This window comes from Neoarius graeffei, chromosome 10, assembly GCF_027579695.1.
Source record: "Neoarius graeffei isolate fNeoGra1 chromosome 10, fNeoGra1.pri, whole genome shotgun sequence".
NCBI classification, from domain to species: Eukaryota; Metazoa; Chordata; class Actinopteri; order Siluriformes; family Ariidae; genus Neoarius; species Neoarius graeffei.
In genome coordinates, this window is record NC_083578.1 from 22,761,255 (window position 1) to 22,789,115 (window position 27,861).

At 42.5% G+C, this 27,861-nt stretch overlaps 1 protein-coding gene across 6 annotated transcripts; it reads left to right on the plus strand.

Annotated features, from left to right (window-relative positions):
* LOC132892954 (proline-rich transmembrane protein 4) lies at positions 1 to 26,061 on the plus strand. Of its 6 annotated transcripts, none has more exons than XM_060931547.1 (5): positions 1 to 307; positions 14,149 to 14,243; positions 14,325 to 15,224; positions 15,310 to 15,636; positions 21,357 to 26,061. In XM_060931547.1, the coding sequence occupies exons 3-5, from the start codon at positions 14,333 to 14,335 to the stop codon at positions 23,345 to 23,347; spliced, it is 3,210 nt and encodes a 1,069-aa protein (XP_060787530.1). In that variant the 5' UTR covers positions 1 to 307; positions 14,149 to 14,243; positions 14,325 to 14,332; the 3' UTR covers positions 23,348 to 26,061. The 6 variants fall into 6 exon arrangements, with proteins under 6 accessions (XP_060787530.1, XP_060787528.1, XP_060787527.1 ...); XM_060931545.1 differs by having other exon boundaries at positions 1 to 292; XM_060931548.1 differs by lacking the exon at positions 1 to 307 and adding an exon at positions 11,081 to 11,153.
* The last annotated feature ends 1,800 nt before the right edge of the window (positions 26,062 to 27,861 follow it).

Consider the following 27,861-nt stretch of genomic DNA (forward strand, 5'->3'; position numbering starts at 1 on the left):
CACACACACTGTAATTCACACGCTCGAACTGCGCCATTGCAAAAAGTGCATACGTCACTGCGCAGACGTGAAGTCTGCCAGAATGAGAGGCGTTTTGAGGCAGCCAGTGAAGGGAGCTGTGGAAGACAAACCGCGCGCGAGTGAGAGATGAATTTAGTCGCGAGACACAGACGGAGGGAGGACGGCTCTGACCCAGCGCCCTCAGCCGCAGGGCTTCGGTTCACCTTCTGGAACACGATCGCGGACTCGGCACATCTGGAACACTAGCTGGGTCCGAGGCAAAACCAAAAAGGTACGAGGGGTTCAGGTAGGATGGATCACTTGTGTTTGTGTTTCTGCGTTAACGTGATCAGATGCGCAGTCGGACCGCTGGCACTTGAGTGCGCGCGCCCCCGCAGCAGACTACCATCTTGATTTCTGTATCTAATTATCATAATCATAATAATCATAATAATAATAACAAAGAAAAAAAACATGATTAAGGCTCAGTCGCGCGCACAAAGGGTGTTGCGATGCAGTGAACGCGCGCGCGCGCGATGCTGACTGCTGCTTTAAAGCACGACAGCAGATCCTCCGCATCGCTATAGCGCGTGAGAGGCACAATGACGCGCCACGACTCCGACCCTTTTTATTGCAAAGGAAAACGCCGCGCTGAAGGTGCCACAGAGACAAGTTGATGAGATGAGTGACGTCTCATCTCATTATCTCTAGCCGCTTTATCCTGTTCTACAGGGTCGCAGGCAAGCTGGAGCCTATCCCAGCTGACTACGGGCAAAAGGCAGGGTACACCCTGGACAAGTCGCCAGGTCATCACAGGGCTGACACATAGACACAGACAACCATTCACACTCACATTCACACCTACGGTCAATTTAGAGTCACCAGTTAACCTAACCTGCATGTCTTTGGACTGTGGGGGAAACCGGAGCACCCGGAGGAAACCCACGCGGACACGGGGAGAACATGCAAACTCCGCACAGAAAGGCCCTCGCCGGCCACGGGGCTCGAACCCGGACCTTCTTGCTGTGAGGCGACAGCGCTAACCACTACACCACCGTGCCACCCCCCTGCGTGACGTGATACACAAAAAAGTATCCACTCATAAACAATCAACCAGGTTTGTGTCCACGCACGCGCTTGGTTATTGCTTTCTCGCGAGACCACAACTCTCCTGGGTCGAGACGCACTGCTTGCTCCTGGTTATCAAAATCCCTCTGCATGAAGCCATCTCATCTCATCTCATCATCTCTAGCCGCTTTATCCTTCTACAGGGTCGCAGGCAAGCTGGAGCCTATCCCAGCTGACTATGGGCGAAAGGCGGGGTACACCCTGGACAAGTCGCCAGGTCATCACAGGGCTGACACATAGACACAGACAACCATTCACACTCACACCTACGGTCAATTTAGTGTCACCAGTTAACCTAACCTGCATGTCTTTGGACTGTGGGGGAAACCGGAGCACCCGGAGGAAACCCACGCGGACACGGGGAGAACATGCAAACTCCACACAGAAAGGCCCTCGCCGGCCACGGGGCTCGAACCTGGACCTTCTTGCTGTGAGGCGACACTGCTAACCACTACACCACCGTGCCGCCCGCCTGCGTGACGTGATACACAAAAAAGTATCCACTCATAAACAATCAACCGGGTTTGTGTCCACGCACGCGCTTGGTTATTGCTTTCTCGCGAGACCACAACTCTCCTGGGTCGAGACGCACTGCTTGCTCCTGGTTATCAAAATCCCTCTGCATGAAGCCAAAGCCTCAAAATATCAGTCCTAGTAATAGATCAGGGGCGGCACGGTGGTGTAGTGGTTAGCGCTGTCGCCTCACAGCAAGAAGGTCCGGGTTCGAGCCCCATGGCTGACGAGGGCCTTTCTGTGCGGAGTTTGCATGTTCTCCCCGTGTCCGCATGGGTTTCCTCCGGGTGCTCCGGTTTCCCCCACAGTCCAAAGACATGCAGGTTAGGTTAACTGGTGACTCTAAATTGACCGTAGGTGTGAATGTGAGTGTGAATGGTTGTCTGTGTCTATGTGTCAGCCCTGTGATGACCTGGCGACTTGTCCAGGGTGTACCCCGCCTTTCGCCCGTAGTCAGCTGGGATAGGCTCCAGCTTGCCTGCAACCCTGTAGAACAGGATAAAGCGGCTAGAGATAATGAGATGAGAGATGAGTAATAGATCAACGCTCAGATCTGCAGCGAGCTCATGAGGCCAGGCTTTTATTGTTTCTTCACAATAACCTGGAGGAAACCCACGCAGACACGAGGAGAACATAGAAACTCCACACAGAAAGGTCCTCGTCAGCCACTGGGCTTGAACCCAGAACCTTCTTGCTGTGAGGTGACAGTGCTAACCATTACACCACCGTGCCGCCCCACTATTGAACATAAAAACGTAAATTGTATTGACGCTTGGCTTCGAATTGTATCACTGCTATGCATCAAAAGGCACCAGATCCTCACTTTAAAGGGTCCAAGAATGTCCAAAAAAAAAAAAATGTTGCATGAAATGGAAAAATATCCCATTTTTTTTTAGTATGCTTGGACCACTTTTGGATATTGGGATCCATCCAGCCATTATCCATAGCCGCTTATCCTGTACAGGGTCACGGGCAAGCTGGAGCCTATCCCAGCTGACTATGGGCAAGAGGTGGGGTACACCCTGGACAAGTTGACAGGGCTGACACATAGAGACAAACAACCATTCACACTCACATTGACACCTACAGTCAATTTAGAGCCACCAGTTAACCTAACCTGCATGTCTTTGGACTGTGGGGGAAACTGGAGCACCTGGAGGAAACCCACATAGACACGAGAACATGGAAAGTCCACACAGAAAGGTCCCCGTCGGCCACTGGGCTTGAACCCAGAACCTTCTTGCTGTGAGGTGACAGTGCTAACTACTACACCACCATGCCGCCCTGCTATTGAACATAAAAACATAAATTGTATTGACGCTTGGCTTCGAATTGTATCACTGCTATTCATCAAAAGGCACCAGATCCTCACTTCAAAGGGTCCAAGAATGTCCAAAAAAAAAGCTGCGTGAAATGGAAAAATATCCCATTTTTTTTAGTATGCTTGGATCACTTTTGGATATTGGGATCCATCCAGCCATTATCCATAGCCGCTTATCCTGTGCAGGGTCACGGGCAAGCTGGAGCTTATCCCAGCTGACTATGGGCAAGAGGTGGGGTACACCCTGGACAAGTTGACAGGGCTGGCACATAGAGGCAAGCAACCATTCACACTCACATTCACACCTACGGTCAATTTAGAGTCACCAGTTAACCTAACCTGCATGTCTTTGGACTGTGGGGGAAACCGGAGCACCTGGAGGAAACCCACGCAGACACAGGGAGAACACGCAAACTCGACACAGAAAGGTCCCCGTCGGCCACTGGGCTTGAACCCAGAACCTTCTTGCTGTGAGGTGACAGTGCTAACTACTACACCACTGTGCCGCCCCGCTATTGAACATAAAAACATAAATTGTATTGACGCTTGGCTTCGAATTGTGTCACTGCTATGCATCAAAAGGCACCAGATCCTCACTTTAAAGGGCCCAAGAATGTCCAAATTAAAAAAAAAATGTTGCATGAAATGGAAAAATATCCCATGTTTTTAGTATGGTTGGACCACTTTTGGATATTGGGATCCATCCATCCATTATCTGTAGCCGTTTATCCTGTGCAGGGTCGCGGGCAAGCTGGAGCCTATCCCAGCTGACTACGGGCGAAAGGCGGGGTACACCCTGGACAAGTCGCCAGATCATCACAGGGTTGACACATATGCCGCTTTTCCACTACCAACGCGGCTGAGTTGGGCTGAGTCGAGCTGAGTGGGGCTGTTGGGGTTGCATTTCGACTACAACCACGCTGAACTGTGCTGGCTGGAAGTGGGTGGACACATTGGGTGGAGTTAGCGAAAGTGGGTGGACGTCATGTGATGTCGTTAGGTGGTGCAAACAGTGACATCAGTGATCTTTTAAGCGGTAGTCTCACGACCCGGATAGTAAACAATAAACATGGAGGACATGGAGTCGTTAGTGTTGCTGGTCTTGGTGCTGTGGCTTGTTGTCACCGACAACGCCAACAGATACTGGCAAGAGCGTATAGATGAGGCAAGGCGTATAAGGCTTCAGAAATTCTCGTAATTCGTAATTCTTCTTCTTCCGGATTTACGGTGTTTACAGATCCCAGCGTGCTCGCGGGGCGTGTGTGGGCATGTGAGGACACTCCTCCTCACCAATCAGTGCACAGGGGAGTGTCTCCTCACGCCCCTAGCCCCACTCGGCTCGGTTTGGCTCGCTTCAGCCCTACTCCAAAACCGTGCGAGTTTTGGGTGCTAAGCAGGGCTGAAGCGAGTTGAGTCGTGCTGCTCTGAGGTAGTCGAAACGCGAGCCGTGTCGGGCTGAAGTGAGCTGAAAAAGGGTAGTGGAAAAGGGCCAATAGAGACAAACAACCATTCGCACTCACATTCACACCTACGGTCAATTTAGAGCCGCCAATTAGCCTAACCTGCATGTCTTTGGACTGTGGGGGAAACTGGAGCACCCGGAGAAAACCCACGCAGACACGAGGAGAACATGCAAACTCCACACAGAAAGGTCCCCGTCGGCCACTGGGCTTGAACCCAGAACCTTCTTGCTGTGAGGTGACAGTGCTAACCACTACACCACCGTGCCGCCCGGATATCGGGATGCAAATTGAAATAGATTGTTTCGGTTATATTGTATGAACACACCACTGGGCAGTACAATGGTGCATTGGGGTAGCATTTCCTATAGTAGTGGGCGATCTGGCAAAAATATCATATGGTGTTTTTGTTTTTGTTTTTTTTCTTCAGCCTGGATCACAATCCATGATATTATTCTGATTATTTTTTATGTTACTGAGCAGAACAACCAAACTAATTTCCATAAAATGAAGCCATTTTTACTTTAGATTATTGCAGTTCACCCCAAAAACAGAAACAATTTCAAAAATGCAAATAAATACAAAAAAAACCCCAACAACCCAAAATTAAATACAACCAAATACAAAGCAATGAATACAAAACAATAAACATGGTGGCAAGGGACAATAATTGTCCCTGATGCAAAAAAAAGAAAAAAAATATATGAAACCCCCCCCCCACAAAATATTGAAATACAAAGGTATAGAAAAATAACAATATTAGTAATAAGATAATGCTGCAAAGAATGTTACATGGAACAATATAATAGGCCTTTGTAAATCTATTTTATAATATACTTTAAAGTATGTCATCAAATCCTTAAAAAAAGTGAAAAAAATTGAGCAACAAGAAAATACACCCTCAAAAAAAGGAGAGAGATCACTGTCTAAATGTAAATTGTAAATCTCTTCTAAAATGAAGACATTAAAACAAGCATGGATAGCATATTTTAAAAAAAAGATAAATAAAAAGTACACCACCTTCAGTATTTAAAGCTAGATGGCATTTCGAGTTTATAAAATTGGTGAAATTTAGTTCCCTCTGAAATTTGGTCATTGTGATATATGTTTATTTCTGTAATATCTCAAAAAAAAAAACCCAGGCCATTCTGTGCATGAAATCGCTCGCTTTCTGCAGTCAAGCAGACAGAGGAAGTCCATGTGCGCATGCGCAGGTTTACCACCTTCTTCTTCTTTTGGGTTTTATGGCAGCTGGCATCCACAGTGTTGCATTACTGCCATCTACAGGTTTACCTTGACTGTGCACTGACAGTTACATCATTCTGTCGCTAAACGAACAGCTAATCACACCGAGGTGCTCACTGACCACCGATATTTATTAGTTTGGTCCTGCTTTTCCTTTCCTTCGTATATAACGTCTTTTCTTCTTGCTTTCCATTACTGTAGTTGGTCTTTCACGTTTCATTCGCACTCTCACATCCTCCATTTTTCTCGCCTGTTTCAAATTTGTATCCCACTATGCCTTGTGCGAACGGGGAAAGCCCACCATGTGATGCATGACGTAGTATCTTGAATTGGGTCGTGGTGAAGCAGGAAAAATAGAGCAGAATTTAGAGCCACATGGCCCTAAATTCATTAATTGTTCGATTAAAAAAAACTAATAAAATTGGAAGCCTGTGATTCGAATTCAGTAGCTTTCGGTCCACTAAATAAAAGTAATTGGGTGTCAGGGAAAGTTCTTTTTATGACCTAAACTTGAGCAATCTGAAAGGCAGTCTACCTTTAAAAGTGCAATAAATGGAAAGGTGATTGACAGGTGAATGATCATTTAAACATGTTTAAATGCTGAACCCTCATTTTCAACCATGTTGATGAGCATTATGTCAAATGCTCTGGGGTCAGTGATGTCTTTCCAGTGCTTACTTGCTTTATTATTATTATTATTATTATTATTATTATTATTATTATTATTATTATTATTTTGCTTTTTTTTTATCATGAGGTGTGCCTTTGTCAAATGCTTTTGTTAATTGTGTTTGCTTCAGTCCTGTTTTTTGGCTGCAGTGCTATTACACTCACAATCGCTCCCGGTGTTGTATTTCAGCAGGCTCTTTGAGGTGCTTTATTTTAAGGCACTTAAACAAGATCATCACCTTTCCTCAATGTACCAGTCTTGCATTTGCATCTTCAGCAAAGAACCATTGTTTGTGCAGTGTCCAAACAATGCTTTTGCCTAGTAAAATCCATATCGAGAATTTTTGAGGCACCAACTACTCGGTGTCAGCCAGGCTGCTGTGTTGCCAAACACAACGAGGAGGAAATATAAGCTAAGGGACTTCTAACTCTTTGTTATTGGTTTGTTCATGTGTCTATCAGGGAATATGTGAGCTGGACAAGGAAATAGATGAATATCTGAGTGTTTTCAGTGCAACTGACAAAATGTGTTTAGTATCACAACACTCACAATTACGCTGTAAAAACATACAGTGGAGAAATTTTAATTGCGTAAACTCTATGAGGGCAGCCATGGCCTGAAAGTTAGAGAAGCAGCCTTAGGCCCAAAGGGTCACTGGCTTGATTCCCAAGAAAAATGTGAGGGGAGTTGAGTGAACGAGCAACATTTCCCCGTCCCTCTGTATCATGGCTGAAGTGCCCTTGATCAAGGCACCGAACCCCCAACTGCTCCTGGGGCACTGCAGCATAGCCGTCCACTGCTCTGGGTATGTGTGTGTGCTCATTGCTCACTTGTGTTCACTGCTTCAGATGGGTTAAATGCAGAGGAGAAATTTCTCTGTGCTTGAGTGTACAAGTGATAAATAAAGTAACCTTCTTCGATATATCATACAATAGTTAATTCCGGTCCACTAATCTGATTGGTTGAGCGGCCTCCCAAGAGTGCTTCACTGTGTGTATCATGCCGCTTGTCTGTGTCCTTCATGTAACATACCACTTCCTAGTTTGAAATGGTTATCGGCATTACCCAATATGCCTTAAGGGCCTGGTTAATGCTGGGATGGGAGACTGCCTGGGAAGACCAGCTCCTGGCATGGGAGGAACTTTGACTTTTTGTGTGACAGTGGCATGCTTGTGCTTGCATATTTTAATGACTGGACAATATAAGTTTGACAGGTAACCCTGTTAAAAGAAGCCATGGACTAATGGTTAAGGAAGCAGCTTTGGGACCAAAAGGTCACCAGTTTGATTCCGTGGACCAGCAGGAATGGTAGAAGTACCCTTGAGCAAGGCATCTAACCCCTAAATGCTCCCCAGGCTGCTCTGGGTATGCAGTACGTCGCTCTGGCTAAGAGCATCTGCTAAATGCCTATAATGTAAAGTCCATCCATCCATTTTCCGTAACCGCTTATCCTGTGCAGGATCACGGGCAAGCTGGAGCCTATCCCAGCTGACTATGGGCAAGAGGCGGGGTACACCCTGGACAAGTCGCCAGATCATCGCAGGGCTGACACATAGAGACAAACAACCATTCACACTCACATTCACACCTATGGTCAATTTAGAGCCACCAATTAACCTAACCTGCATGTCTTTGGACTGTGGGGGAAACTGGAGTACCCGGAGAAAACCCACACAGACACGAGGAGAACATGCAATCTCCATATAGAAAGGCCCCTGTTGGCCACTGGGCTCGAACCCAGAACCTTCTTGCTGTGAGGCGACAGTGCTAACCACTACACCACCGTGCTGCCTCCAATTTGCAATTAATGGTAAATAATAATAATAATACGAAGAACAACTTTATTTATCACACGTACAAACACAGTGAAATTCCTCTCTGCATTTAACCCATCTGAAGCACATACATCCCCAGAGCAGTGGACAGCCATGCTACAGCGCCCAGGGAGCAGTTGGGGGTTAGGTGCCTTGCTCAAGGGCACTTCAAAGGCTGCCCCATGTTAACCTAACTGCACGTCTTTGGGGGAAACCGGAACACCCTGAGGAAACCCACGCAGGCATGGGGAGAACATGCAAACTCCACACAAAGCCCCGTCTGCCACTGGGGTTGAACCCAGGACCTTCTTGCTGTGAGGTGACAGTGCTAACCACGACGCCACTGTGCCACCCAAATAAGTTGATTCTCTGCAGGCTTCCACTGTTGTGTTATGTGAAACATCAGAGACACTCTCATGCCCCTTTTCCACCAAAGCAGTTCCAGGGCTGGTTCGGGGCCAGTGCTTAGTTTGGAACCGGGTTTTCTGTTTCCACTGACAAAGAACTGGCTCTGGGGCCAGAAAAACCGGTTCCAGGCTAGCACCAACTCTCTGCTGGGCCAGAGGAAAGAACCGCTTACGTCAGCGGGGGGGGGCGGAGTTGTTAAGACCAACAACAATAACAAGACCGCGAAAGATCGCCATTTTTAAGCGACGAGAAGCAGCAGCTGTACAAATGCGAAGTCATCCATTATTATTATTGTTGTTGTTGTTGCTGCTTCTTCCGTGTTGTTTTTGCTTCGATATTCGTGCCAAGGTTTATGCAAACGTAGCAACGTAACTGACGTATACAGCGATGTAATGACATGGCTTCCCTTAGCATCGCGAGCTATGGAAAAGCAAACTGGTTCTCAGCTGGCTCACAAGTTGAACGAGTTGTGAACCAGCACCAGCACTGGCCCCGAACCAGCCCTGGAACTGATTTGGTGGAAAAGGGGTATCAGAGACTTACAGCATAAAAGACATCAGTGGATTGGACCAAATTATATATAAAACCCGAGACGATACTGATTCAGAGTTTCTAACCTGGATTGAATTTGTTGCAATTCGATCAGTCCTTTTTGCAGTCAATCACGGCAAGACTCAAGCCTTATTGATATGGTGACCTGGGCTTGGCATGATTTATGTGTTTGTATGTGTATGTGTGTCATGGTGATCAAGGAACATCATCTTTTTTGCAGAGACAAGATTGTGTCCAAGAGAGAGAGAGAGAACAAGGAAAATGATAATCTAGGATTGCGAATTTGGCAATAAGACCCTGACAAAATTGTTGTGGGTGCCAGCTGAGACATGCCCACAAAACAGAAAGTAAGACAGATGCATTGCAGGGAGTTAAAGATTCATAGACCTTTGTCCATCATATTTTACGCTTTTATGATTGCACCATGGAAGAAAGGGAAAATGCCAGGATTGGGTGAACATGCTGTGTTGATTGAGGTTCATTCACTATACATGCTCATTCGTGCCCACGGAGCGAGTCTGCATTGCGTAAAGATGGAAAGAGAACAGGTTTTGCCCTGATAGTAAAGACTATTTACATTCCTTAAGGGTGGAACGGTGGAATCGTTTCGGTTAGAGCGACCAGTAACCCCCTTCCCGTAAACCCCCCCCCCCCCCCCCCCACACACACACACACACACACACATGCACATACTACTGCCCCCCCCCACAAATCCTACATGAATAATCCATGCACATATATCTTAAAAAACTCAGGAGAATTCAGCAATATGCTTGCTGACTGGTTAGCTCTGCCCTGTCCTTTGAGCAGATGAACCCCCCCACACACATGTTCAGGGCTATGCAGGACAGCGCTCTGATAACCGCTGCCTACAAACAGGCTTCTGTCTTTGCTTGGAAACATTCAGTGAAATGAACGGAAACATCAGACTACATGGAATGAGTCAATCCATCTGTGTGTGTGTGTGTGTGTGTGAGAGAGAGAAAGAGAGTAAGAGCTGCTATGGAGAAACAAGCATCTCTTTTAAACATTTGAAATAGCCCATGTGACCATGAGACAGGAATTTGATGGTCATATTTAGTGTGTGTGTGTGTATGTGAGAGAGAGGTAAAGGTAGTGTACAAGTAGGTGTAGTGTAGTGTTTTAGATTTGACATTTGAATATTTTATCATAAACGCTTTAATTACTGTGACAGATGACACAAATAGTGTGTGTTCTGTTTGTGATGCTGTAGCACACGGAGATAGAGAGGAAAGAAGTGAAAGAAATTATCGTTTGAGAATGTGCACTGACATTCTGCCGTAGGGGACATCTTAGTAGCCAAAAATATCCGTTTTTATTTCAGCTATTCTATAGCTTTAGAAATTCTGTGCATTAAGGGGCGTGACATCATCTCTACTGTATATGTGTGTGATATGAGAGAGATAAAGAGACAACAGTAAAGGGCCAGAGGGTCAGACAGTTTCCAGTATAATGGGTCCTAGTAAGGAAGTAAATGTGGCTGTGTATGAGTCTGGACACACACTACTGCTTAGTCTAAATCACTGTCAGATTCGATCTTGTCATATACTTAACACACACGTGTGGTTGATGTGCATAGAGTAAACACAAACACATTCATACATAGGAACACACACACACAAAAAAAAAACAAAAACAAACAAACCAACACCCATCTGGCTTGGTGAACAAAGTCTATCGGATTTTCCATTTTCCCCAGGCAGAGTAAATACACACACCCACACACTATGGCAGCGACACACACACACACACACACACCCCTCTGAACTTACTATAATAACAGTGCGATATGAACAGTATGAAATTTGCCTAGACAGAATTCTTATCTGCACTTGTTCTCTTTCTCTTCCCATCCCTGCCTTTCCTGCTTTATTACCATGTTTTTACTCCTCCTTATCTCTTTATCTTTATGGTCAGTCATTCTTCTGAAGCCAGTGTGTCAGAGTAACAATAAGAACACGAGGACTTACAACACTGACCAAGGAAACGTCGAAATACCAAAGGCGGAAAAACAAAAAAGGGTGAAGATTGAAACAAACACCTCCCTCCTCTTTTCTACGTTCTCTCTTTCTGGATTTGCTTCTCTTTCTGGATTTGCTTGGCTTCTGTTGGTTATACCATGCTTTTACAAGTATACCATGCTTGTTCGAATGTTCTACGATGTTGTGTTTACTCAGGATGAAGCCATACTGATTAATAGGTTTGCTCTTTGTGTAGCTCTTGTTTTTCTCCTTGGCTTTTTTTATATGCTTAATGTTATCAAATGGCTTGCATTAAGTGCATAAATTAATTCAAGCTCCTCATTCTGTACTTTCACTCTGACTGTAGCTCTCATATGACACTCTAGAGGCTTTTGTGCTATATTCAAACGCTTTACCAAATTTCTCTGGAGTGATTCAGCGCTTGGGGGTAGGAGTGAGTCACAGTGCTGCCTGCTGGGGAAGAGGTTGGACTGAGTAGTGACAGGTGTTTTACGGTTTTTGGAACATATCTCGCGAGGACCCTGAGTTAAAAAGCAGACGCGATGTGTCATTTAAGGGCCAGTGAAGCCAGTGTGTTATAATGAGTCATCCTGAAAGTTCAGTACTTTCCAGAGTTTTTTTTGTCTGTCTTCTTAATTTAAATTCATGGGCTATGGTCATAGCATGTAGACATGCTGTTTTTACCATTTATGCGATTATTTAGACATAATATTTCCAAATATGGCTGTAGTGTATCCGTGTGTGATGGTAGTATGGAAAATGATGCAATGTATATGTTAGATGTACTCCATATTTTAGATGCGAAGTCCAACAAGGACCCCATGTTTGACTAAATAGGCTGTTTTTGTCTCCCTGCTTGAGCTTAGTGATGAATAAAGTGGTGGTGTGTGGATTAGTAGGAATATGTTGGTTACCAGGGATGCAAGGCAGTGATGATCAATTCTAGTCTAGCACAGTTTAGTGATTTCCTTGCTCAAAGCCCTGTTTCATCTCACTAGTAAACACCAAGTACCTGTGATGCATTTGAAACTGTTGAATAGCTCAGTTTTTTTTTTTCTGCAGGCCATGTTCATACACATGTTACAGGTCAGAACATTTCGACCTAGGTGATTTTTTTTTCACTTGGGTTAAAATTTTTAACCTAGTTCATAAGTTCCAACCTAAGTAAATTTTTGGATTATCTAAGATTCTTAAAAAGGATTTTCCATCACTTCTTTTGTCTCTCTTTCATCCATCCACTTCCTCTCTGTCCACACCGACCTAGTATTTCCTCTTGTCTGTCTGTCTACATATTCCTGTCTACCTAATTAGCATTTTTAATATATATTTTTTCATACTTAACCAGGATTCGAACTCAGAACCTTCTGACAGTGTTGTAGTCGAGTCACTAAATCTCGAGTCTGAGTCCAGAGTGTTTAAGTCCAAGTCAAGTCCAAGTCATTAAAAAAAATTTTGAGTCAAGTCCAAGTTGAGTCCACTATTGATCCGAGTCGAGTCCGAGAACAAGACTTCACCCGCACCATTTGACGGTGGCTGTTTTAGCGCTATTAACATTGTTCCTGAACATGACGTATGAACAGGTGAATGTGCATTCTCTTTTTCAGGGAGTGCGAAGTATTCTGTCAGAGATGGTTGGGAGATGGATGCAAGTGCAGAAGGTGTGTTTATTAATACAAGTGAAGACAGGGAAACAATCCAGAACGGCAGGCAAAATCATAAAACGGTGAAACAGGCAATAGATTGAGTGAGTCACAAACAGGCTATCATAGATTCGGCAGAATCAAATACAAGAAACAGGAAATCAGGAATCAGGAAACCAAACAAGGAAATAAGGCTTGATAACGTGTCAGCAACGTAACTCAATACTTCTCAAAGTAAGTGTGTTTTCACAGTTTTTATAAAGGTGCACTGATTGCACCTTAATCCTGTGCAGGTACGAGTCGTTTACGGTGTGTGTGAGAGTCCGCTTAGCATGCGTGCTGTCCAAAGCACGCCCGAGAGTCTATCTGATGCATGTGCCAAGGCGTCCAGGTGTGACACTCTTGCATGAAATTAGTACAAAAATTAATGTAGATATAAATACCTTATGCCAAATTATTATGACATGTTACAAAAAAAAAGAAAAAATCAGAGTCCTCGTCTCCAATTTATGAGTCTGAATGCAGTTAACGTACAAGTCCGAGTCCAAGTCCGAGTCATCAGTGATCAAGTCCAAGTCGAGTCATGAGTCCTTAAAATTAGGGCACGAGTTAGACTCGAGTACTACAAGCCTGTCTTCTGATTCTTAACCACTAGTCCAGCAACAGTTGCAATGGAAGGAGTGATATACAGTATATTTTGAATATATTCAAGAGTCCAGTCTTATTATGCCATCAAGTAGTTTAAAATACAAAGTCTTCCCAAATCCTAACCCTAAATCTAACCCTAGATATAGTAAGTCTCCCTAATACAAGTAGCAAATTATTTACTGCGTTAAAAATTCTAACCTGGGTTGACAAATTCTACCTGCCCTACAATTCTGACCTGTAACATACACACACTTATACTAGTATATACAGTATGGAGTGTGCACTAACGATGTAACTGAATGCAAATATCATGTTCAGATATACAGATCTGACACTCCCAGGACAAACAAAGACCATGTTCATGAAAATGCAATTACAATCATACTTGCGTTCATCCTTAGTAACTTCCTGGTAGGCGTTGTGTTGGTTTAAACATGAAAGATGACTTTGTTTATGTATTGGGAAACAAATAAATTCATTAGAATAAATTGTGGGCAGGTATAAACAAAAATAACTGTGTGAACAGGATAAAAAACAAACAAACAACCCAACCCAATCATTAAGACCAATTATGAAGTCAGAGACAGAATTCACAGACCATGCCGACGGTGCTGGTAATTCTACCGCTGCTTTTATTTCGTGTGTTTACAGTGTTTCCAAGGGCTTAGTGGTATGGTTCATGAAAAATAAAGGCACACCCACTAATGCATACAGATATGGATAATGACATTGTGTTACACCCCTAGTGTACACTTTCCTTGAACTATATTTGATGGACGACAGATTGCTTCCTACATGTGGAATGTAGTCATGCCTCATTCATTCCATTCCACAGATTCATGTGAGTCTGGTTACTCATGCATGTCTGGTTTTTAATTAATTAATTAATTTTTAAATTTAATCTGCCTTTGTTCTTCCACAGGAGCAGACATGGAACACAGCAGCCATTTCTTGAGGCGTTCCTTGAGAAATCAGATCACTTCCATGGCGCTTCTGCTAATGATCCCCTTGCTTCTTGCTCTTGTCCATCCAACTGCAAGCCAAGTGTATGTAAACTCTTCTTTAAATGATGATGACAACATAACCATAACACCTGCTCTAGAACAAGCCGATCAGACACAGGAGAGTCTAAGGCCTTCTCATCCCATAGACTGGACTGAAGTGCCTGACCAAATAATGGGTTCAAGTGTTAAGACAGAAAGAGTAACAGACAGAAATGATTCTGTTGGAGTCAGTGAGCAAGGAGACACGATATCAAATGGGAAACCAGAGGCTATAAATCATAAATTGGAGGAGTTTTCAACGAAACCTTCAAAAATGCACATGAAAGTTGACCTTACAGAACATTCCCGATCACCAAACAACAGAACCAATGGTGGACTTCGCCAAACTCAACATTCCACTGTGAGGCCTGTTACCACAGTACCCACCCAAAAGGTCGGAGGTTATTCTGGAAAGGAAACCGTTACATTTATACCCATCAAACAAGATTCTGGAGGAACTACAATAGTAGAGGCAGAGACAGTGCCCAAAAAAGCAATTACTGACACCAATACCAAAGACTGGTCAACGTCAGCAGCATTACGTCCCACGATAATTAACTTAAAGTCATCAACTGACTCTGATGATGCTGACCAAGCCCGATCATCTCATACCTTTGTGACAGCTGTGTCCATCAGTCATATAAAGCCTACTGTTGGCTTAGTGCTTCAGGCTGAAACCTTCACTGCTACAGCTACACTGCCCAACAAGGAACCACCAACACCAGTTCATTCCCCAGTGATCGCTGATAAGATGAACACTAGTGGGGCTGATCTAGGAGGTGGGTGAATACTGCACACGTTTCCATTCCTGTATGATGTGTTATCAATATTTCTTATTCTTCCTTGTTTTCCTTTGTTCATCAGCTAAGCAAAGCAGTACCACTGGAACACAACATCAATCAAAAGAAAGTCCATCAACTTCACCATCATTTAATCACACCATCACTACCCTACTCGACACAAACATGTCCGACGTTCAGCTGAGGACACCACCACAAAGTGGTGAACATTCCCCAGCTACCTTGACTACACAGCAGCCCAAGAGCACAACACAGTTAGCAAGCACAACAACGATAACCAATCAGAAGTTAGAAGGGGCTGCATTTCAAGGAACAGGTTCTACAACAAGCAGCCAGCACAGAGTAGACCTCGAATCTTCAAAAAGCACAACAAAACAGCACAGCACAGCAGGTAGGAGTCAATCGAAAATGGCACTCGTGATTTGTAGCTCTTGGTTGTGTTCGAAAACAATGGCTTCATTGATGATGAACAAGTCACTGGCATGAAGTGGAATTATTTATGCAGCTGGTTTCTTACGGGAAAACTTTGGACAAAGCTCAAAGGTATGAAAAAGCAGAGAGGAAAAGAGAGAGAGAGAGAGAACAAAAGATGAAGAGCAGTGGACGGGAACTGTATGTGTTTGCAGAAAAGAGACAGGACAGACCCAAAGGGAAAATATGCACAGGAGGAGATGAAAGAAAGGGATGGAGGAGTCAAAAACAACTAGAAGAGAAAAGAGTAGGAAAGGATGAAGCGAGCAAGGACGAAAGCTCCTCAAAGTTTACTGTTAGACACTACTACTACTACAAAAAAAGGATGGTTTGTAAATGGAAATAGAGAGCAGAAATGGGGAGTGAGCCGAGGGAGTTCAGAGAGTGATGAGAACCAGATGGATAGAGAACTGGGTGCAAGGAAGGGAGGAGACAGATGTAACAAAGTGGTGCAGAATCCGAAGTAGACACATGAATGGCAGCAAGATAGTTTACTTCAAGTGTGTGAGAGCTTGTTGCTTGCACTGTAAATGATCACAGTATGTCAAAGCAACTTCGCAGAACAGAAAATTTTGATTGATGCAGGTGAACCATGGTGGTTAAAGTGACTGAAGTACAGATAGAGTGTGTAAGAGAGGGTTTTGTGTGAATGCTTCCAGCTGTGAAACTTGATCAGCACATCTGGGCGTCCTACTGTTTAGGAGCAGGCGTGAGTTGCTTATTTGAAGGGTTGGTGGAGGAGTATGTGCAAACATTAGTTATAGATATGAGTGAGTGTGTGAGTATGGTGTTACGTGTGTTTTCTGGATAACTTGAAAGCACATTAAAGTTCTGTGGGAAAAGACTGTTTCCATTAATCTTCACCAAAGCACTTTGTCATCCATCGTCTATTGCTTTCCCTTCTTGTGTGTATGAGTGTGTACCCCCCAGACAACGGGAGAGGCAATGTCCCAAAAACCTTTGGAAAAACCATTTTAATTCCAACATGTTTCAAAATCTCATTTTGGGACAAAACTAAAACATTTACTGCCAGATATTATGAACGGTTTATGTGAATCTGATTTTGAGTTCTGGATTATAAGCCTTGTACAAAAATAAGAGAAACTGAAGAATCATAAAATTCTGTGTACCTGTGTCCATGGTAAAATTTTGTGTTCCTTAAACATTCCCAACTTCTACTTAATGTTTAAGGGAGTTAGGCAAAGATGATTTCAAAGAAAAGAAGCTTGAAAAAAAATCTACTAAATGTTTCAATGCTTCAGATCTACTAAATGTTTAGTTTATGCAAAGACGCTTCCAGTTAAAAATCATGTGAAAAAATTCAGGCTGTTTTCTAGTTACGCTGCTTCCATGTGTTCATGCTCAAACATCTTCTTCAGGTAAACCATAAAACGGGGGGAGAGGGGGCTTATATATATATATATATATATATATATATATATATATATATAAACAGTTATTCCATGAAATAGAGTCATACATGAGCTGATGGCTATAAGCCATGTATGACGAGATTGAGTGGAATAACTGTTTTATTCTATCCACATTCACTGGATTTTGAAAAACAGAGCATTTTTATTTTTAATTTTTATAAATTCGATAAATAAAAACTTTATACAAAACATCCGACAAAATCATTTCCGCTTTGAATGTAAACAAACCGGTGAAATGACAGGAGCAATTTGTGAAAAATGCAATAATAATAATTCTTGAAAAATAAAAAAAAGATATGCTCTTCCCATCAAATACTTTCATTCCATATTTTGTTGCTTTTTTTGTATTTTGGGGGGGTTTGTTTTCAATTAGAGTATTTATTTTGTCCTTGGTTGTTTCAGCAACACGCTCCACCATTTTCTTTTTCTTTACTCACAGTATATGAGCTGATAGCCTAGTAGTAGAGTAGCCAATCAGAGCGCACGATTGCTAATATCCAGTGAATGCTGAGATACACACACACACACACACACACACACACACACACACACACACCACACAGTACTGGACAAAAGGCACCCTATTTTTTTCATACAAACTTTGGTATAGATTTCTATTTTATGACTTCTACATTATCGAGTCAGTACAAAAACATTTTAGAGTTCCAAATGTTCGTTTTCCAGCACAAAATTAAATGTTACAGAAAAAGAATGTTTGTATCTGAGCAGCATATTACATAAGAGACCACTTGTCAGAATAAAAAAGAAAATATAATGAAGGCTGCTGGGTTTTGGTGCAAAATGAAGAAGCGAGTGTGAGTCAAAGTGTCCAGAAGAACTGTGGCTGGTTCTGGAAGACGCTCGGTAAAACCTACAGCTCATTTCCTTATAAAACTGCACTCACTGTACCTGAGACTACTATTTTTTTATATAGCAAAGGGTCGTCTCACACCAAATATTGAATGTGTCATTTATTATGACTTACTGCTATTTATAGTATTTTTTTTAATGTTGAAACATTTCATTTAATTTTTAAGCCATTTTTGGTCTACAGCATTTCTTTACACACTTATATATATATATATATATATATATATATATATATATATATATATATACACACACACCCTTCAGTCATACACATGCCAGCTTTTAACTCTAACCTCCTGTTGTGGAATGATGCAATATCTGGCGTATCATAATGGAAAGCACGTGCATTCTTGCACGTCTTGTCTTATGTTGTCGGTACAATTTTTAAAAATAAAATATAGTGCTTTTTAAAATTTAATTATTTTTATTTTTAATTCTGTGAGCACCTGGCGACTTGTCCAGGGTGTACCCCGCCTTTCGCCCGTAGTCAGCTGGGATAGGCTCCAGCTTGCCTGCGACCCTGTAGAAAGATAAAGCGGCTAGAGATAATGAGATGAGATGAGATGAGAATTCTGTGAGCCCACAGAAATTGGTTAACACTGTTGTGGTCACCCTGCCATATAATTTTTTTTTTAACTTGTAAAGATTATTATCTCATCTCATCTCATTATCTCTAGCCGCTTTATCCTTTTACAGGGTCGCAGGCAAGCTGGAGCCTATCCCAGCTGACTACGGGCGAAAGGCGGGGTACACCCTGGACAAGTCGCCACGGGACCTGGACAAGTCGCCAGGTCATCACAGGGCTGACACATAGACACAGACAACCATTCACACTCACATTCACACCTACGGTCAATTTAGAGTCACCAGTTAACCAAACCTGCATGTCTTTGGACTGTGGGGGAAACCGGAGCACCCGGAGGAAACCCACGCGGACACGGGGAGAACATGCAAACTCCACACAGAAAGGCCCTCGCCGGCCCCGGGGCTCGAACCCAGGACCTTCTTGCTGTGAGGCAACAGCGCTAACCACTACACCACCGTGCCGCCCAAGATTATTATTATTATTATTATTATTATTATTTTACATTTTTTGTTTTTTATTTTAAGATTGATGGTGAAGCTAATAAAAATAAACTAAGTATTGCATCGGATTTTCCAATACAACTGGACAAAAATATACACAATAATAATAATAATCAGTAGTAACTAAAATAGAAAGATACATGCCTGTAAGAAGTAAAAATAACAAACAAAAAAAACTCTTGACCAAGGTGATGGTTGGAAACTACTTCCTGTTTTAGCGTTATAATAAACTGTATAGCCAAGAACATGGTGCTAATCACGAAGTATTGTTTGTCTATGCTCGCTTTTCAGGATTGACTTCATATTTAGCTTATAGCTACGTTCTTTAACTTGGCCACTAGCATTAGATAACCCTAAACTCTAAAATGTGCTTGAAATGAAATCCAGTGTACAAAAAAAAAGTATTTTATTTCCTCTTTTTACCCTTTGTAACATTTTTCTTTCTCCACAACTTGTTCTACATCTTTTATCTCGAATTTGTTAACTCACTGTAGCATTATACTAACTATGGCTAAGTCTCAGAATGTAACTGCCTACTCTGATTATTATAAATGCTACCATTTACATGTGTGTAAAGTACTTGTAGTTCATAGCAAATACTTGAATTTGCTTTATTTGTAAAATATTAGGATTTAAGCAGTAAGGAAAGTCTTATTGCAGTTGCTATTAAACTGGTGTAGTAACTACATTGTGTCAGCTTGTCTAAAGTAGTTTTTCCCCCCACCCAATTAAAAACAACAACAACAACAACAACAAAAAACCCTGAGTAGTTGTTTTGCATATTGCATTTTTTTCCTGACATAAAATAAATTATACAATCAGTCTAGCTTTGATATTATTGTTATAAGTTTTGAACACTTCACTGAATGCTAGATTTATTATAAAAGAGTGACCCTGCCCAGGAAAATGAATGAACGTGTCCTTCTTGTGTCAAAACAGATTTAGTTTCATATTCAAGACAATATGGCGATGTACTACCCTCTACTGGCTAGAGCTAGCGTAGCACATTTTCAAAACAAAAACAAAACAAAAAACACACCTTTACAGAACATGTATCATACAGCTCATCTCATCTCATTATCTGTAGCCGCTTTATCCTGTTCTACAGGGTCGCAGGCAAGCTGGAGCCTATCCCAGCTGACTACGGGCGAAAGGCGGGGTACACCCTGGACAAGTCGCCAGGTCATCACAGGGCTGACACATAGACACAGACAACCATTCACACTCACATTCACACCTACGCTCAATTTAGAGTCACCAGTTAACCTAACCTGCATGTCTTTGGACTGTGGGGGAAACCGGAGCACCCAGAGGAAACCCACGCAGACACGGGGAGAACATGCAAACACTGCACAGAAAGGCCCTCGCCGGCCACGGGGCTCAAACCCGGACCTTCTTGCTGTGAGGCGACAGTGCTAACCACTACACCACCGTGCCTCCCATGTATCATACAATACAAGAAATATATAAAAATATCTGTCAACTCCCACACTTCTTTCACCCTCATATACTCAAATTAATGACTGAAATTTAATCAGCTATCCAGTGTCAATATTTTACCAAGAACCCTGCCAATTAATTTCAAAGCATTTTAATTAGCAGTTGTAAGGTTGCAGGGCATATCCCTATCTTACAAAAAGACAGTTTTGTGCGCAATAATTTTGTTTACTGATACACATTTTCCACCACATAGAAATTGCTGTTTAGGTGTTTATGCAGAAAAATAAAAGCATTATGAGTGGCATGGTGGCGCAGTGGTTTGAACTGTTGCTTCACAGCGAGCAGGTTCTGGGTTCAAACCTTTCGACTACTTGGGGCCTTTCTATATGGAGTTTATATGTTCTCCTTGTGCCTGTGTGGGTTTCCTCTGGGTGCGCCTATTTTCTCCCACAGTCCAAAGGCATGCAGATATGGTCTACTGGCTACTCTAAATTGCCCATAGGTGTGATTGGCTGTTTGTCTGTCTGTGCTAGACCTGCAGTAAATTGGCAACTTGTCCAGGGTGTTCCACACCCCTCACCCAGCTCCCACTCACCTACGACCCTCAGTAGGATAAGCGGTATAGAAAATGAATGGATAGAAAGAAGTGTTATATATTGAAACATTCGTCAATAATTGTCTGACTTTCAAAGTTCAGTAAATTACTTTTAACTGATGTTTGTGTAGATGTTGCTCTTTATTTTCCTAGAGCATATTGTATGTCCTTCAGTCCATCATTATCATCATCACATTTTTGCCTCTGTTTTCACAGATACAACCACTTCTCAAAGCACAACTCTGCCCCTCCCTATGGGACGTGGACGTTTGCTCCCAATGGACAATGATGCAAGACCAGAAGAAGATAATTCTCTATCTCTGGGGAATACCTCATTAGTTAAACTTGGACCCACCCCTTCTGCAAATTCCTGTGCAACAGGTTTGGGCCTCTGTTCTTCTCCTGAAGACCGGACACCCAGTGAAGCCCCTGCCTTAAACCAGACCTTGCTGGTGTGGGCTGACCTGAGCCACACACTGACGTTTGCCTGGGAGATGCATGTTTTTGGCTCTGCTGCCCTCTTCCTGCTTCTCACTGCTGGGTCTGCTTTGGGTTTAATCCTGGCTCCCAGCATGCACTGCCCTCACCGTGGGGCACTAGCACTTGCTAATGGCCTCCTGCTCCTCACAGGTATAATCCGAGCCATTTACTTCTTGGTTGATCCCTATGGTTCTCGTCTGCTCTTGCCATTATCAGTTGCCACAGCCCTGTGTACATTACCATTACCTCTGTTAATATGGGTGCATTCTGCAGTGGTGGTGTTGGTGCTAAAAGGGGCTGAGGTGGTTTTGCTGCCTCCACCTCTTCAGCACCCACCTCTTCTGCACCCACCTCTTCTGGCTGTGATGGCCATTCTCCAATGTACTCTACTGCTAGCTGCTGACCTGCTGTCACCTGCACTGTCACCTGCCGTACCTGTTGTCCTGCAAAGCCTTACTTTGACTGCTGGGTTGGTACTGTGCCTAGGTTACATATTCCTTGTGCTGCCACGGCTCTCCAATGTCCAGGTAGGCCACAGTAGGGATAAAGGGCTAAGTAGTTCAAAGATGAGGATGCTAGTACGTGTGCTAGCAGGGTGTGCGCTTCTCGGGGCATTGTGCTGTCTGTTGCACACTTATACCTGCTTTTGGCTGTACGGGCTGCTAGGGGACTGGCGCCATTTCCGCTGGGCTTGGTGGCTGGTTCAGTTCTGGGCACGACTGCTTGAACTTACATGGGCCTTCTGTCTGTTGCTGCTGAGCTCCTGGGTTTTCTGGAGACCTCAAGGGGGTCAGATGGGGAGAGCTCAAGGACAGGGAGTGGGTGTCACAGGTGACCTCACCTCGCCCTGCTCATCCTCCAATTCTTCAGAAACACACACTTGCTGGGCAAAGATTGTGCAGAGCCTGAAGGGGAGGCCTTGTAGGAAATCTGACAGCAATGGGGTGGGAGGGGCTAGTGGTGGTGGGGTTGCAGGGGAGCTGCCTAATAACTGGGCAGGACAGGAACGCTCAGGTGTAGACATCAGCAAGAGCCTTATAAGAAACCGGGACCTACCCAAAGAAAGCAACCGTGGACGTAACCAGAGAAGCATTGACGGTTCATTTGGGTCATTGCTAAGGCTGCAGGCACTCAATCGGCCACACCAGTGCTCAGTGAGCAGCAGTCTGGACCGGGAAAAAGAATCGGCTGTCTCACTTTATGACTTTGACTTGCGTCCTCCATCCCCAATTGACCTGACCCGTAGTATTGACGAGGCACTGCACCGGGAGCATGTGCTCAGGGGTGGTAGCTTGTTTCATCCTCTGGGACCCCCGTCACCACCTCCATCTCCTGAGACTTGGATGCGCAGGAACAGTGATCCTCAAATTATGCTGTCAGAGAGCAGTGATGAACACACTCTGTTGACGGAGTCCTCCGCTGGCTTAAACCGCTCCATACCCAGTGCTGTCCCAAGCCGGCAGGTAACAGCTCCTCCTACACCCACCCATCAAGGCCCACGCTGGACCTCTCAAGCTCTTGTGCCTTCCTCCATTTCCTGCCCCATCTCCTTGCACCCCTCTCCTAGTATGGGTCGAGCCCTGAGTCCCAGCACAGACGATACCAGACCGTTCCTCACCCCTGACCTAGATAAGGTGGGGTCTGACAATGGAGGGGAGAGGAGCTACCTGACGGCCAATCGCCATGATGACTCAGCGAGTGTCACAAGTGACATAATCGATCTTTGAACTGACTTTATTGGTCAGAGACCCATGACCTAGGAAACAACCACCTGACATTACCTGAAAGATAATATGGACTAACATTTAGTCTGCTGTGACCTAGAATAAAAAAGAAATATCAGATTGGACTTAAAGTTAGAACATAGTAGGTTTGCATGCAGTTTGCATTATTTTTACGAGTCACCTATTTTATTCTTGGGGTGTTTGTTCATACCTTTGGTTTTGCACACCTATGTACATATTTAAGGTTAAGGAGCAAAGTGAAAGAAGCAGCTGTGTTCAGAAAATGTTAAGAACTAGCATTTCTTTTTTTAACATTTATGCATATGTATTATTTTTATTATTTATAAATCAGCTGAGAGTATTAATTCAACATGTCTGAATCATTTCAAAACATTCATTTGCAAATATTAGCTGATGGTTGTTGTAAATTTTAGTATGTTTGGAGGAACTTTTTTAAAAACTTGGTTTGGACTTTATTTGTAACTGACTGAATTTCAGAGACTATATTACATCTTGAGAGTAACCGAGACATTTAGTATGTTATGAGATTAGAAATTGTGTCTGTATTACTTTTTTTTTATGCACCAAGCTGATGGACACTAAAGTCATATTACAATACATGAGATCACACAAATCTAATCAAGTATTTCTTTGCAAATGACATTTTTTCTAGAAATTTTGTGGAGAGTTATTTTACTAGAAATGTTTGGGAAAGGGTTTTTTTTTCAGTTGGTTTGGACTTTTCCCATAACTGACGGAAAAGTTGTATCCAAGCACTTACGTATGTCTTTTCTATGAATGTAAGTGTGAGTGATTTGTGCTGTGTTATGACATGAGAGGTCATGCCAATAATGAACACAAAAGTCATTGACTGAGGGTAAAATATTATGATAATACAGAGAATATAGTAAAAGTAGCATGACCACTTGATTCATTGTAATAGCAGACATTCCAGTCTTAATGCAAGACTCATGCAACAGTTCAACTTAATTAGCAGTTCAAGTGATTAAATTACCATTAATTCACATTTCGAGGTCTTAAAATTGTAAATAATGTTTTCAAACACATGGCATATAATTTTTACTTACTGTTTTGTGTTTTTGAAGGACTGCACAGTTGCATTTATTGCAGATGGCATTACTACGTTTGGTTGTTCTTTTTTTCGGCACAAAATACAATTCAGCCTGAGAGAAGATAGAAATAAATGTGCCAGCTTCAGATATAGAAAAAGAAATGTGCTTTTATTAGTCATAATAAAAAAACGACAACACAGGTAGCTCTACAAAGCCTCAATTTAACAGATGTTGTTTATAATAAAAATTTAGTAGAGTGTAAGAGGAATATATATATATATATATATATATATATATATATATATATAGTGCACTATCCCTGCCTATTTTACCTTATATTTGACATGATGGGTGCAAGATGTCTCTGAAGGGCAAAAATAAATTCAGACATGCACTACATCCGAAACATACACAAGCAAAAATATGGATTTTGGGGGAAAATTTTTTGCACCACCATTTTTCCATCACTTGACTCCTATTGAATGACTTTAAAAGACTCAAAGCTGAAAGCAGAAGCTGTTCACCATTAAAGTTCCATAGTCACGCTCTATAGCACTATCATTTAATAGTGTGAGCTGCACTAGCAAAATATATTCTAGAATTCAGTCAATTTGCAACGTTTATGCCATTTCCAGTGATGATGTAGAAAGAACACACTCCTATTCATGACGGTCCCTTAAATTGGCCGATTTTTACTTGTTCACAAACTACATGTAGTTGCTCTTGACATCATTATCATTCCTCAGAAGAGCAGGATGACATCAGCTTTCACACATTATGATGTAAAATAGATGTCTTTAGATTTTTAATGAAAAAGAAACAACTAAAAGGAAAAAAAAAGACAGGCGAATATTAAGGCAATGGCTACAGCTGGTGCAAACATCATTAACTCTTCTGAGAATATCATTTAGAGTATAATTTAATGTCATATCTTATTTCCAATCAGGCAGTGCATGCCTTAAACAGCAAACCCGAGATTATGTGTAACATAAAATAAAATGTAAATATTGCTATTTTTGTGGTTTGTAAATAAAAATATGCCATGTTCAGAATAACATGAAATATATTTACTGTGAATGACAATCCTGCATAGTGCAAGTATATTTCCAGGCACAATACAAGGACTGGCATTAAAGAGACTCTTATTTTTTTAGATACGTAAAAGTATAGGAAAAAGTATATGTTTTTCCTTGTATTCAAATATCTTCCCTGAAAATGTTAACGTTTCTCCTGTTCTCTTTACTAGAATGCTGGGAGGATCACAACTGTGAAAATATAATGACCAGCTTGAGTTTCCACATTCTGGTCAATATGTGATTGTGTAACTGAATGTACCTGCTCAATTAAATGTTGTATTTGTGCTGTCATATGATCCAATGAAGTGCCATAATGATGTCTTGAACTCCCCCATCCCATTCATATTGGGTTGGCTTTTTGTCTCTTTTTTGATAGCATTGTTTTTGTTATTTGTATTTTATGAATTAAGTGTCCTAGTGCCGTATACGTGTATTTTGTGCCAGCATGCATACAAAGCACATCAGAGTCCATCATTTTCTTTGCAAACTGAAACATGTTCTCTCTTATTCACTATGGCTATGTATTTTTGGGCTGATGCCTCAGTATGGTTTTGATTAAAACTGATGAAAAAACTTTGTCTTTTTTTTAATTTACAAGACAGTTTTAATTTCACAGCAGCACAAGCTTACTCACCTGCTGACTTTTCCTTTACTTGTTTTTCTTCACAAACCACCTCTCTGTAAAATTTTCTTTTCATTTATTTATTTATTTCAAATTTTGTTCTTGTAGCGTTGATCACGGCAGCACGGTGGTGTAGTGGTTAGAGCTGTCGCCTCACAGCAAGAAGGTCTGGGTTCGAGCCCCGTGGCCGGCAAGGGCCTTTCTGTGTGGAGTTTGCATGTTCTCCCCGTGTCCGCGTGGGTTTCCTCCGGGTGCTCCGGTTTCCCCCACAGTCCAAAGACATGCAGGTTAGGTTAACTGGCGACTCTAAATTGACCGTAGGTGTGAATGTGAGTGTGAATGGTTGTCTGTGTCTATGTGTCAGCCCTGTGATGACCTGGTGACTTGTCCAGGGTGTACCCTGCCTTTCGCCCGTAGTCAGCTGGGATAGGCTCCAGCTTGCCTGCGACCCTGTAGAACAGGATAAAGCGGCTAGAGATGATGAGATGAGTGTTGATTTGGAACATTCTGGAACAAACTGAAGTGATCCACACACAGTCCCTGACATTATCAAAAATGTGTTTAGATAGAGTCACAAAAAGACGAGGCATAATTGAAATGAATGAATCAATTAATGTGTCTATTTGTAAACTTACATTTACATAGGAATTGAGAGACACTGAAGTCTAGTGATGGATCATCTGCGAGATTAGTCATAGGCTTTACCTTCATGACATCAAACCTAACCTAGCCTATCTTATATCCAGTGTCCTGAAGCACCAGTACAGTAAAGTCTGCTAATAAGTATTGACATTGACAATGTCACCTTATGACATAACTTTAAAAAACTACATCATCACGCTAATAGGAATAAATAACATGACTCTGATTCTGTTGAGTGCAAGTTATATGAAAAGCTGTTATTTTGTGTGTAACAGAGATGGATAAACATTCATGAAAACATATCCACGAATGTAGCACTTCCCGCAGTCTGTGATGATTTGGGGTGCCATGTCATCTCCTGGTGTTGGTCCACTTTGTTTTATCAAGTCCAAAATCAATGCAACCATCTACCAGGAAATTTTAGAGCACTTCATGCTTCTATCTGCTGACAAGCTTTATGGAGATGCCAATTTCCTTTTCCAGCAGGACCTAGCACCTGCCCACAGTGCCAAAACTACTACCAAATGGTTTGCTGACAATGATACGAGTATTACTGTGCTTGATCGGCCAGCCAACTCGACTGACCTGAACCCTTTAGAGAATCTCTGGGGTATTGTTAAAGAGGAAGATGAGAAACACTCGACCCAGAAATACAGACAAGCTGAAGGCTGCTATCAAAGCAGTCTGGGCTTCAACAACACCTCAGCAGTGCCACAGGCTGATCGCCTCCATGCCACACTGCACTGATGCAGCAATTCATGGTAAAGGAGCCCCAACCAACTGTCTCAATATCTATAACTGTCTTACTGTCTCTTAGTATCTCTTTCTCTCTTCAGACTCTCTTTAACTGTCTCACTCGATAACAATCTTACTCTCTCTATCTCACTCTTACTGTCTCTCTTCAGACTCAACCACTATCCATTTAACTTCCATTTAAGTGATCGTTGTAACACAGATCATGACAGTAACTGACATGTTCGATTTACAAACAACCTCTAAGTCATGCCGTTATATTTGAATAAAAAAATCAAACAACCATGAGTCACATGCATTAAACACGTCTTGGTTTTACAATTACATATAGGTTAAGGGGGAAATTTACTA

What these genes read in the sequence shown, in the direction of transcription:
- LOC132892954 (XM_060931547.1), top strand. Translation starts at nt 14,333, where the DNA reads ATGGAACACAGCAGCCATTTCTTGAGGCGTTCCTTGAGAAATCAGATC. An exon ending in TAGTGGGGCTGATCTAGGAG is followed by an intron (nt 15,225 to 15,309) that starts GTGGGTGAATAC and finishes TTTGTTCATCAG; the next exon opens with CTAAGCAAAGCAGTACCACT. An exon ending in AAAACAGCACAGCACAGCAG is followed by an intron (nt 15,637 to 21,356) that starts GTAGGAGTCAAT and finishes CTGTTTTCACAG; the next exon opens with ATACAACCACTTCTCAAAGC.